Source organism: Barbus barbus, assembly GCF_936440315.1.
Source record: "Barbus barbus genome assembly, chromosome: 7".
NCBI classification, from domain to species: domain Eukaryota; kingdom Metazoa; phylum Chordata; class Actinopteri; order Cypriniformes; family Cyprinidae; genus Barbus; species Barbus barbus.
The window spans coordinates 9,090,652-9,104,162 of NC_136735.1; the positions used below are offsets into that span (position 1 = coordinate 9,090,652).

A 13,511-nucleotide genomic window follows, 5' to 3' on the forward strand; every position below is an offset into this window, starting at 1 on the left:
TTTAAACTTTAATCTTCCTGTCATTCTGGTACAGATTGATCTTAATTTCAGCCGTCAAAAGAATGCTTTTCCAGAAGTGGTCTAGCTTGTTTTGATGTTTTTTTTTTTGCAAAGTCTAATTTGGCTTTGTTTGCACCTTGTGGTGAACCCTCTGTATTTGCTCTCGTGAAGTCTGCTCTCGATTGTACACATTCACAATAATATGTCTACCTCCTGGAGAGTGTTCTTCTCTTGGCTGGATGTTGTGAAAGGATTTTTCTTTACCATGGAGAGAATCCTCTGATCATCCACCACTGTTGTCCTCTGTAGACGTCCAGGCCTTTTTATGTTGCTGAGCTCACCAGTGTGTTCTTTTTTTCTCAGAATGTACCAAACTGTTGATTTGGCCACTCCTAATGTTCCTGCTGTCTCTCTGATGGATTTGTTTTGTTTTTGAAGCCTAACAATTGTCTGTTTCACCTGCATGGAGAGCTCCTTTGACTGCATGATGTGGGTTCACAGCAACAGCTTCCAAATGCAAATTGGAAAATTAGAATCAACTCCAGACCTGCTTAATTGATGTAGAAATAACAAAGGAATAGCCCACATCTGTCCATGAAATGGCTTTTGAGTCAACTGTCCAATTACTTATGGTCCCTTGAAAATGGGGGGGAAGTACATATTAAAGATCTGTAATTCCTAAACCTTTCCTCCAATTTCGAGCTCCGTGAGCTCTCTGTATTATAACACATCTTCCAGAGCACCATTTCCTTCCACATGTATCTGATAGCACCACATTTTAAAGTGATTTCAAAGAGATGTGTATTTGATATCATAGCACAGTTTTTTAATCTACCTCAGAGCGTACACTGTCACTGCCAGTCTGTGTGAGAGAGAGAGAGCGAGAGAGAGAGACTGTGGGGAAAAGAAAGTGTTTAACGCAACAGAGATGAAACAAAATCACATCTGACACTCTGTTATATCAGTGTAATTAACATAGGGGGACAGATAGATGCTGAGACACCCTTGTTGCTTGCTCTGGTTCAGCGGCCAAGCGTGTGATTATGCCATAGCGTTCTCGTCTCTAGCGTGCACAGCCCTTCCACTATACTCCCCAAAAATGGAGATAATGGCTACATTTAGGCGGCTTGTAAACTGTGATTCTAATCCAGCAGATGATGCTTTTTGTGATGGATGAGGAAGTGGCTGATATGTTGATGTGGTATGTGGCACACAAAGCTGTGAGTGTAGAATATTAGGGACATAAATGAAGAGGTAAATGAAAGGAAATTTATTTTTTTGCACTTCAGAATGCAAAAGATAGTGACACTAAGTGCTTACTTTACTTTACTTTACTTTTGTCATTTAGCAGACGCTTTTGTCCAAAGCGACTTACAAATAAGAAAAAGTAACTAAAACTAAAAAGTTACAACTCTATAAATGCTATATACCCACATATTTAAGAAAATAAAGAAATTAAATAAAATTGACACATGCATATAACAACAATTCAATAATAAACATATCAATGAAAAAATTAAATAAAAAGCGATACTTCTATCCCTTGCCGGTGTCCCTGCCCGGTGGAGTCGCACGGTAGAGTCGATGGTCTTTACACTCTTTGGTCTTCACACTAAGAGGGCTTCACACGACGACTGCCGCGACCGCTGCCGCGGTAACCTTTTTTATACCAATCCAACAAATGATCATTTCAATTCAGCTGGACCCACTTTCCTGTTTATCAACTACAAATGGCCAAGCAAGTGCACACACTGACATGATACACGATACAGTACGAGACCAAACGCGATTTCAGCAACTCTCATCCTAGTAAACAAAATAAGCGTTTCCTAGCAACGGCAAATGCGCTAAACACTGAGACTTGTGTTTCAAGTGTGTGTTTTAAGTGCTTGGACATATTCATGTCAATCGTTCATAATTGTTGATCGCTTCAAAAATGAACCGCTTTGAAAATATTTAAAAGTGAAGAAGAAATGTTATATTATTGGCTAAATCAACACACTTCACCTTTATATTTCCCCACTTATTTTCATAGTCTATCCTAAAAATTAGTCTGCTTTTACTTGGAAGTAGCTGAGTGTGATTTTCTTCACAACTCATGGAAAGTCAGCCAGGACTTGGTCTCCAAAGTCAATCCTGGAAATAAATCCCCTGACTGTACCACCGGCTCTCACCAGGAGGCTGCATAATAAAAAGGGCCAGAAAACAAATGTGTAAACACTAATTGACAGTTGGAGGGCATACTACATTAGGATGACTAAATTATTTATGACATTCCATAGCCTCCTTTACTAGTAATTAGCATCCACACTAAATAAACGAAGCGCTTTACAATGCATTAGTGGCACTAAATCATGTCCAGGAGTGTGCAAGGTTGTTAAAGATTTATCTTGCAATTCTTGAGGTATCGGAGACCACTGAACAGTGGCTGTATCTAATATGCATAAAGTCATCTTTATAAAACATTATATTTATTAATAATACAAAATACAATCCAATATACACTGCCATTAATGTTTTTGAAAGAAATATCTTATGCTCACCAAGGCTGCATTTATTTGATCAAAAATACAGTAAAAACTGTAACATTGTGAAATATTATTATGATTTAAAAGATCATTGTACTATATTTCAAAATGTATTTCATTTTTGTAATGGCAACGCTGAATATTCAGCACTGTTACTCAAGTCTTCAGTGTCACATGATCCTTCAGAAATCATTCTAATATGCTGATTCGATGCTCAAGAATCATTTAATTATCATCACAGTTAAATATATATATATATATATATACAGTGGTGTGAAAAAGTGTTGGCCCCCTTCCTGATTTTTTTATTTTTTTGCATTTTTGTCACACTTTAATGTTTCAGATCATCAAACAAATTTAAATATTAATCAAAGATAACACAAGTAAACACAACATGCAGTTTTTGAATGAAGTTTTTTATTATGAAGGGAAAACAAAATCCAAACCCACATGGCCCTGTGTGAAAAAGTGGTTGGGCCACCCTTAGCAGCAACAATTGCAATCAAGCGTTTGCGATAACTTGCAATGAGTCTGTTACAGCGCTGTAGAGGAATTTTGGCCCACTCATCTTGGCAGAATTGTTGTAATACAGCCACACTGGAGGGTTTCCGAGCATGAATCGCCTTTTTAAGGTCATGCCACAGCATCTCAATAGGATTCAGGTCAGGACTTTGACTAGGCCACTCCAAAGTCTTCATTTTGTTTTTCTTCAGCCATTCAGAGGTGGATTTGCTGGTGTGTTTTGGATCATTGTCCTGCTGCAGAACCCAAGTTCGCTTCAGCTTGAGGTCATGAACAGATGGCCGGACATTGTCCTTCAGGATTTTTTGGTAGACAGCTGAATTCATGGTTCCATTTATCACAGCAAGACTTCCAGGTCCTGAAGCAGCAAAACAGCCCCAGACCATCACACTACCACCACCATATTTTACTGTTGGTATGATGTTCTTTTTCTGAAATGCTGTGTTACTTTTACGCCAGATGTAATGGCACACACACCTTCCAAAAAGTTCAACTTTTGTCTCGTCAGTCCACAGAGTATTTTCCCAAAAGTCTTGGGGATCATCAAGATGTTTTCTGGCAAAACTGAGACGAGCCTTTATGTTCTTTTTGCTCAGCAGCGGTTTTCGTCTTGGAACTCTGCCATGCAGGCCATTTTTGCCCAGTCACTTTCTTATGGTGGAGTCATGAACACTGACCTTAATTGAGGCAAGTGAGGTCTGCAGTTCTTTAGATGTTGTTGTGGGGTCTTTTGTGACCGTCGTCGCTGCGCTCTTGGGGTAATTTTGGTCGGCCGGCCACTCCTGGGAAGGTTCACCACTGTTCCATGTTTTTGCCATTTGTGGATAATGGCTCTCACTGTGGTTCGCTGGAGTCCCAAAGCTTTAGGAGTGGCTTTATGACCTTTTCCAGACTGATAGATCTCAAATACTTTCTTTCTCATTTGTTCCTGAATTTCTTTGGATCTTAACATGATGTGTAGCTTTTGAGGATCTTTTGGTCTACTTCACTTTGTCAGGCAGGTCCTATTTAAGTGATTTCTTGATTGCGAACAGGTGTGGCAGTAATCAGGCCTGGGTGTGGCTAGAGAAACTGAACTCAGGTGCAGGTGTGACAAACCACAGTTATATCTAAACGGGGGGGGGGGGGGGGGGGGGTGATCCTGATTTTTTATTTTACTGCATGTTTGTCACACTTTAATGTTTCAGATCATCAAACAAATATAAATATTAATCAAAGATAACACAAGTAAACGCAATATATATATATGGTGTGAAAAAGTGTACTTATTAATATATTAATAATTAACTGTGAAGTGCTGCTTCATATTTATCACTTATGATGAATAGAAAAGAACTGCATTTATTTGAAATAGAAATTCCAAATGCCATTTCAACACAGAAGGTGAAGCAAATAAAAGAGCCATCAAAGACAAGCAGCACAGACAATATCTTCATTCATACCCAACAAGTGTCTCCAACAAACGCGACCCTGGTACATTTGAAGCCTCCAAACAAACTAAGACAGAAACCTGAAGGATGCATTTAGAAAATGTAAATAACTCCTTTATGAGCCAACATCATTCAACGCAGGAGGGCAAATACCTCCAGGCAGGACTTCTGGAGCACATGTTATGTTATATAAAGACTGTATACAAGAAGAACAGATGGTTTGACAGAGGAGTGAAGGAGGCCTTAGATGTGAAACTAGAACAGTCATCAGCAGCTCACAATGCTGATTTCCCAATTCACACAGCAATCGAGGTTCACACCAGGAGAGAAGCAATTCCCCGAGGTTAGATATCAGAGAACCTCCACTATCTTTCAAACTGATGAAGCCATTTGGATGTAAAAGCAACCAGATGGTCCTAAATAAATTCTAACTATATGTAGTGATAAATGCAGAATATGGCTAAGCACTAAACTGGATTACTGTTGGAAACGACCCGTTTTAAACCAACAAACCAATGCCAAAGTGTTGCTGTTGACCACCATGTTTAGTGAATCGCATGAAAGCGCAAATAAAACAGCACACCTCTTCAGAGAAATACTATTTGTCAAATCTCATTTACCGCTTGTATTTTATACTTAGACTTTCAGTGAGGTGTTTTAAAGAGATCCTTGGAGCATATGACAACAGGTTCTATAAGAATGACCCAATCTCAGTGAAGCAGGACTACATCAAAAGCCAGTGATGCATGCCAGGCTTACAACTTGAATCTTATGCAAATCGGATCCTTTATTTTCCTTCTAAATGCATTACATCAAAAGCATGATGGGATATGTGAATCATAAAATAAATAAATTACATTGAGCTTAAACCTCGAAACACCAGTGATAAGCTTCAGTGGACTGGACTCTTTTCTCCACCCAGTCAGAACATCTTTTGAAGCTAAAATGTGTCTTGAAATGGCGAGACACATACATTATCAAATGTTTATACAAACGTTATTATTACTTTTTGTTTCCAAATTTTAGAACAATACTAAAAGCCATAATAATATGATGACCAGAGGTTGCTAAATTGTATATTTTAGCTTCGGAAATCTCTCAGCCGACAGTATGGAAAGAATTTACATGTAGGCCTATGCTGGGGACAGTCCGTTCAATCAATCAATCAATACTAAGAAGAAATAATATAAAAATATTTACAAATAACAATAATATTATTAATAATGAAAAAGTAATTAATGTATATATATATATATATATATATATATATATATACTTTTTTTTTTGTAATTTTGTAAACTAAATATCAAAAGGTTATGTTAATAACAAGCAAATTCATTCATGCATTTCAATCATCACAACTTTTGTACTGGAAATGTACCACAGTGCCTCCTGAATAACATAGCAAAGCAAATCCTACATTCGAGCAGTGATTGAAAACAGACAGCTGCAAATATCACACAAAAGGGTTTGCATACATAACATTAGTGTTAGGAAACATTGCTAGAAAAAAAAAAAATCAAATCACAAACTGTGTCCTTGCACTCTTCATTCATCTCTCAGCAGGCATGCAAGCAGGGAAAATACACTTGAGTAGGCAGTCCCTGAACAGGACAAAATCTTACAAAATGGATGCCTCAGTCCGGAAGATAATTATAGGAGATTTACAGCTGCGGGGATGAGGGACGGGACCTGGAGGGCAGTAACCCTTGCCTAAAATTGCTGTGGCTGTTTCACTGACAGCTACTAAACAAGTTAATAAAGCTAGATGTAATAGGTCTAGACAGGGCCTGAAAACGCTGGAGTATCTGTTTTGATTTATTGTATTTTTTGTGCAAACAGGCACAAAGAAAGACAATAATCAATGAGGTGGTTCATTTGAGAAGGATGAGTCTAATTCAAATAACTTCTCATACTGCTGGAGAAAGGGTTTCATATATATATAGAGGCCCATCTTAAAAGAAAATGCGCACAGAACCTGTAATAGAAACATCTCTGTAAATCCACGCCCTGTTGCTTCCGATTACCGGTCTGGCACAAATCTGCTAAAACCACTGGCCTAGGATCAGTTTTCCAAAGCCAAGTAGAAACAATTATTAGAAGAGAACTATGAAATCTGATTCTTCATCAGTGGCTGCAGACTTCATACATTTCTGAGCTACTCAAAACGCATTCCTAATGTTTTTTTGTTTTTTTTAAGGTAATGTAATTTTTTTAAAGTTCTAATTTAAAATGATATCCATTATCTACATTTAAATAAAGAACCTTCTTCAAAACCGCCCTTCTCAATAAAAATCATTTTCCTGCCTCCTCCTGATGATTCCTTCAATAAAATCTTGGCAGACTCCTTTAACACCTTGTATGTTAATTGCAATACTTAACCCAAAATTCATATGGAAAAATCTGCCTTCATTTAGTCATCATGCTGTTCACTGTTCATGAATTAAAAATACATGTTTATATTATACCTAATAGATTACCTGTTACTATGGTTCTATTTTAATAACAGTGGTGCTTAGGTTGCTTACACACCATGCCTTAAATTTTAAATGCACTCTTGAGTAAAATAATTTGTGACATAATATAATATAATATAATATAATGTAAAAGCACAGATGCACAGCAACAAAACATATCTTAAACATGAAAATCTATTTGAAAATCACACAGAACATCTGCCTTTCTTCTCTCTCGGACTCATATCTCACTCACTCACACATATCTCATCAAACACCACCTGTCTGTAACAAAATCCAAACACCCAGGCAACACTCTACAGACTTGCTTAAATACAAGTCCTTAGTTCTGCTTAACTTTAGCATTTAAGGACCAGGTTCTTTGTTGCCTTCAAAATCAACTAGATGGAATTATTGAGATGTGAAGCATTATAAAGTCTCCTATCTTGCCAATCCAAAAATCTCCAATCCAAAAACACAGACAGCACTGCAACCAGGAGGCTCTAGCCAACAACCTGCTATACAAGCTAATCATTTAATCTGAAAAAATATACCGACAGTGTAGATAGATACTGAATTAAAGGCATATTTGCAGACTTTGCCCCTAGTCGATTTAACTAAGGCAATTTAGAATTAAACTCCCAAAGGTGAATGGTTATTAGTAACACACATCTTAGTAACACTATGGATTACATTCCAGCTCGTTGCAGAGGTCCTATTGTGCTTGATCTCTTTGACAAACAGGTGGTTAACAATCTAAACAGGTGTTTTCTGTGGACATTTAGATTAGCTCTGCTCAAAAGACTAAGCTGGTTTGCTGGTCTTAGCTGGTTTAAGAGGGTCTTCCTAAGATGAAAAGTATCCAAAAACCATGTAAAACCAGTCTGATCAGCTGGCTTAGAATGGTTTAAGGTTATGTTTTCAGCAGGGACAGGCTGGGGAAATGCTCATCATAAACCCTATAGACTCAAAACAACATGTGCATGCCTTCACAGTGACAACAACTGAAGTTGACGAGAACCCTGGAAGCTTAACAAGTCAGGGACACTAGAACACTGAATAGCATATACTGTGGCAAAGAAGTATAGGATGTTGTGGACTTACACTGCTGTTTTTTCCAGTCCAGTACACGACTGCGTGGTTGTGCGCGGAGTCTCCAGCCAGAGCAAAGGTGCTGCTGGTTAGTTTGGGTTCGTCTGGTCTGGAATCCGATAGTCTGGCATCGTGCTCATCATCCCTGTTCCAGCGAACTTCGGCGCGTTTACTCTGTCCGTCCACCCGCAGACCGGAGCTCTTTCTCTGATCCTCCGAGCGGGCATCAGCGCTCTCCAGAAACTCGGGCACGCTTCTTTTCACTCTCCCTAATGTGGCGTCCTCGGGGTCCAATTCGGATTCACTTTTCACATATTCATCCGAAAACAATTCTTCGTCTAAAGCGGACTCGGTGAAGTTCCCCAAAGGCGCACGGGAGTTTATCCCCTCTGCGTTCGGCGCGATCCCTGGAAAACCATCCACCTCTCGTCCAGTGGGTACTCCAACATTCGGGTAAAGAACTGTGATCAGCTTGGGTTTCTTTTGATCCTGTCTCGGATATTTCCCAGAATCAGGCGGGTCACGCAGATGCTCATCCCCTGCGTAATTCACTTGCATTGGCGACATGCAATTCGCGCAACTTATGTCTGCCTTTACATTTGGAAAAGCATACAAGGAGGAAAAAATTAGCCAGGTAGAAAGAGTAAAGTAAGCGCCAGGGAATACAACCAGACGGGTCTCCATCGTTAGAAGAGATTTTGGGGAATGCTTCTCCCCTCCCTCCGACTCTCAGACGCGCAGGGAAGCAACTCCTGCGAAGTGTCGGGTTTTAAAGAAGTGCTCCTCAGCTACACCGCTCACGTTCAGGGATGTGATGATGGAGTAAGGCAGCACATAGGGGAGGTACTGAATCCAAGCCAAGCCGCTGCTGCGTCTAGGGAGAGAGAGCAAGAGAGAGAGAGAGAGAGAGTTGGGCATAACGACATCGTGCGTATTACGGTTTAAAGTATTTTATTTCTATATCTAGCGAATTTCATCAAAATTAATATCTATTCAAGCCGTAAAATAATTTTACTGTTTATGCACAAATAAATCTGATCTGCCTGGGTTACCATTTCAACATTTCTAATTTACCTAAATATGCAACATTCATAAATTGTCTTTATAGAAACCATAAAATAATAATAATAATAAATGTCATATATAGATAGGCTAAAAAATGTACAATCTAATAAATCTAACATTATACAGCTGTATCTTATAACTAATATTATACAGCTCTTTTCCATGCATTGAAAATGAATGGTAGCCTAATAAAAAAAATGTCAAGCCTCAAAAAAAGCAATTGTGTCATTATGTGAATCGTAACTCTCACGAAGCATTTGCTGGAGGTGGATCTTTGTTAGTTCAGTTTATTGACGGGAATGGTTTTGTTCATATCTGACTCGGATCTCAAGTTCAACTCACTAATTCAGTGATTCATTCGCAGCGGTTAACACCTCACTAATGTGGAGGATTAGGCATTAATAATAATAATAGGCCTATATGACTTCAAAAACTTGACACTTTAAGGCCAATTCACACCGCACAGACAAACGCCAACAAACTAGTCTGTTGGGGTTTGTTGGATCAGTGTGTTACCCCTGTTGGCGTTGGTTGGAGTTTGTTTTCACCCGACTGAGCATGCTTAATCCGCGTTTGTTGTCTGAGCAGTGAGAAAGGGTTTTACAACAAACTACAACTCTGACGTGGCCACGAACCGTTTCCATGACGGTGCGCATATTTCACATAAAGCTGCTTCACCTTCGGTTTTATTCGTCGTCCTTTCAGGCAAAGAATGACACGAAAATACATTAATAACAGTAAAATTGTGATTGTGGTTACAGGATCATCGTAGACAAGCAGTCTTGCACCATCAACACCAGACGCGAGCGGCGCGGTGCAACGCGAGGTTCTATTTAATCAGTGACACTGTCTACACTGGATGCGGAGCGATGCGAAAACTGTCGCGTCCGGTTTAGACTTGACTCCAGTGTTGCCACTATAGCAATTTTGTTGCTAAATTTAGCAACTTTTCAGACTACCCTAGCAACTTTTTCTTCAAAAAGCACCTAGCAACAAATTTAGCAATTTTTAAAATGTATTTGGCAACTTTTGATAATGACTCGGACAATAAAAAGGCACACATTTTCCATCCAAATTACACAAAAAGAGGAAACCAAAGATTAGTACACACATCACGTGAACGTTAGCTGCTATTTGCAATTGTTCAATTTAATAATACTGAATAATTGAATAATTGCCTATTTATGATACATGTGTCAATAGCTTGTTGTAACCGATTGTTGATCAGTTTTTAATTTTCCAGGACATGATCCATTATAACCCTGTATTGTAACCTGAAAACCAATACTGAAAATTCTTTCATATTAACATAATAGATTGTGCCCTATTTTTTTAATGTTTTTATTGGGAACGTTTTTTAGAGTGTAGCATACTAACTACTAACACGCTGCTTAAAGCCAAGGACTATTGCAATCCTTGAAAGGGACTATGTTAAAGCATAATTGTTGAGAATGTGTAGTATTACTACTTTACTAGCTATTTAAAAAAAACTGTAAAAGAAAGATTAATGTGTAAGTGTTCAATAATTCAATTTAGGCTATTAAAAATACAGTTATTTATATTATGTTATGCATATTATTTTACAAACAGATAGAAATGAACATATACAAAATATATTTTTTTGCTGAGATTTGATGTTGTGACACAATTTTGCGTCGTGATTACGCAATGACATCACAACGTCATTTAGCAACTTTTAGCAACAAATAGACCTTCCTTAGCAATTTTCTCTGAAAATTAGTTGGCAACACTGCTTGACTCTCTGTGACTCGAAGTTTGTTGGGGCAGTGTGAACATGACAGTTACTTTTAATAAAATTCTAAATCCAACAGCCAACTTGTTTGTTGGCGTTTGTCTGTGCGGTGTGAATTGGCCTTTAGCCTGCCCTGCCACATCATCTGGACTACCTTTAAGGTAATTTTAAGATGAGTTTGCATCGTTTTGGAAGCTTGACATCTACAATGTCTCAAAAACGTCTTAACAGGACGCACTACAGCACTCTTTCTTTTGCGAAACACTAAGGAAGTCAGTTTCTGGATTTGGAATGAGATGAGGGTAAATGAAAACAGATTTGTAATTTTTAGGTGGACTATTCCTTTAAGATGACTCTTTGCACAGCTCATAATAGTGACTGCTACAATCGCTAAAATGCATAAATTGACTGGATGCCTCATTTAATATTGTACTCAATTTTATTTTTATTATACCCAATAACAATAAACAGCAAGTATCCCTGAATGCGTTGTTTCTTGGGCGTAGGGACAGCAGTGGCATTTATTCTCCTGTCATCCACGCATGCGAGGATGCTTTGGCAAGACAAGGCGCTCTATGTTGACAGGGACAAAACTGCAGGAGCTCAGCATGGATAACCAACAGGCCTCACACATCAGTGCACATGGGCTGCAACAGTAGGATACCTTTCTTTAGCAGAGACAGAAGGAGTTTTAGATGTTCACATGCTGTTTTATGTTGTCTGTGTGAGTTGGGGTCAGGTTTTGCCTTTATTGTGGAGATCAAATATTGCAAGGATAGTCGAACCAGAAATCTGAAATCTGTACTGAATACTACAAATGGTAAAGAAAAACTAAAACGTTTTCATGAGGTTTAGGTTGTTTAGATGTCAAAATGAAAATATCATTAGCTTAGTACCCAAACAGTAAAAAGTATAAAACAAAGATTCAAGATTCAAGATTCAAGAGTTTTATTTGTCACATACACAATTATACAGAGTATAACCAAGTTCCAATGATAGAAAGAACAATTGGAACAAAGTTCCAATGATAGAAAACCAGAAGTGTGCAAGTGCATGTTAGTTTACAATTAGCCTACAAAATCTTGCTAAATTGGACACAGTCCCTCTTAGGGATGTTCTGAAGGGTGAAATTGATAATAAAAAAAATAAATTAAAAAAAATGTTATTTTCACAAAGCATTTATTGTTATTTTAAAAAATGCAATAAATTGCTATAATTTGGCATTACCAGTCAAGAAAAAACATAAAATGTAGTGTATGTCTGTGCTCTTCTGCAGCCCGGGGGGACCAGAGGAGATTGTATTGATAACAGCTAAGCGCTTAGCATACGATACACATTCGCTCAAATTAGAAGGAAGATGGATTTTTGCCCTCTCCTGCTGTCTCGACACTAACCCCTACTGGTTACATTATGCTGCAGATTACAGCTGGGCTGAGGTGGCAGAGTACTTGCAGGCAGGTGTCGGAAAAGACGATTAATACGGACCTGAAATGATATTTGAGTAGATAAGATTTTTATCTCAGGCAATTAAGCACAAGAGAGCATATACTGCAATTGACTGTATACGCATAAATGCATCTTTATTTGCATGCTGCTTTTCTTGCATGCACAAAATTGAAAAAGTAGGAAAAACAATGACAAACAATGGCTATGTGTTTAAAGAAATAAATGTGCGATGCAACAAATGTGCATTCATCAGGAAATGGCACGTTTATTTTTGCTGACTGCTAGCTTTCCTCTTAAACTCGAGATCCGTAAACCCTTCACTACTGACCTTTTCGCATGATCTAGACTTCCCAATATAAAAGATTTACAGCCCAGTTTATTGATGGCTTGAACATGTGGTTGATACCTCTGGTAAAATGGCAGTTCACACAGGAAATCACTGTTTTCCAACACAGCTGTTCTCTCATAATGATTACAAGCTGCAAAGGTCCCATTTTTTAAATATACTGCGCTCAGACTGATCAATAACTTCCTCTGCTATGTTGGATCATTCCCTAAAAATAAAGCCTTGCCTGTCTCCAAACGACAATCAAGGCCTCTTCAGGACATTCAGCTGGTCTTGTTTCTACAAGCGAACAGTCGGATTGTGTATTTTGCAACCCAAAGCCGCTTTTAAAGCATCATTAAAATGTAGTACCAAAACACATTTAGTCAGGATTCTCGTTGTTAGTATAATTGTCACATTGTGCATTAGCAGTGGTGGCTATGACAGGTAAAAATTTAACTGTATATGTTCAGCTTAGAAGCACTTAGGTTTTAGATTATAAGATTGCCATAGTATTTTTAAGCTCATGCTGGCTAATAATGCTGATGAATTTATCTTTTGTATTTTACACAGAGCAGTCGTTTTCATGAGGGAGTGTTTCTGAGCAGAATTTTAATGGCCAAGATGCTCTAAAGAAGAATAAAAACACCTTTGGAAAGAGTCACACCCCTTTGGTCCTTCTCAGCCTAGATGCCCAAATATTTTCATGAATCTTCAGAACTTCATTAAGCAGTGAGCAGAGAGAAGCTCATTCTTCCACCTTCTGTGCCCTTGATGAATTTTATGCAAAACTTTTTACATTTAAAGTCCCAAATCGTGCATAGATTTAATGCCGCCTCACATTGTGCCATGTGGGATGGTTCTAAGTTATTGGATTCTCCCACATTCAAGTGA

The 13,511-nt window shown here is 38.3% G+C and overlaps 1 protein-coding gene across 1 annotated transcript in view; it reads right to left on the reverse strand.

Annotated features, from left to right (window-relative positions):
• The window catches only part of sorcs3a (sortilin related VPS10 domain containing receptor 3a), a gene marked incomplete at both ends in the record, with an annotated part of 238,476 nt that extends 229,764 nt beyond the window's left edge, over nt 1-8,712 (reverse strand). Inside the window, one exon of the mRNA XM_079422243.1 lies at nt 8,041-8,712. Coding sequence (XP_079278369.1) covers nt 8,041-8,712 — 672 coding nt within the window. The remainder of the gene's footprint in view (nt 1-8,040) is intronic.
• Nucleotides 8,713-13,511: the final 4,799 nt, after the last annotated feature.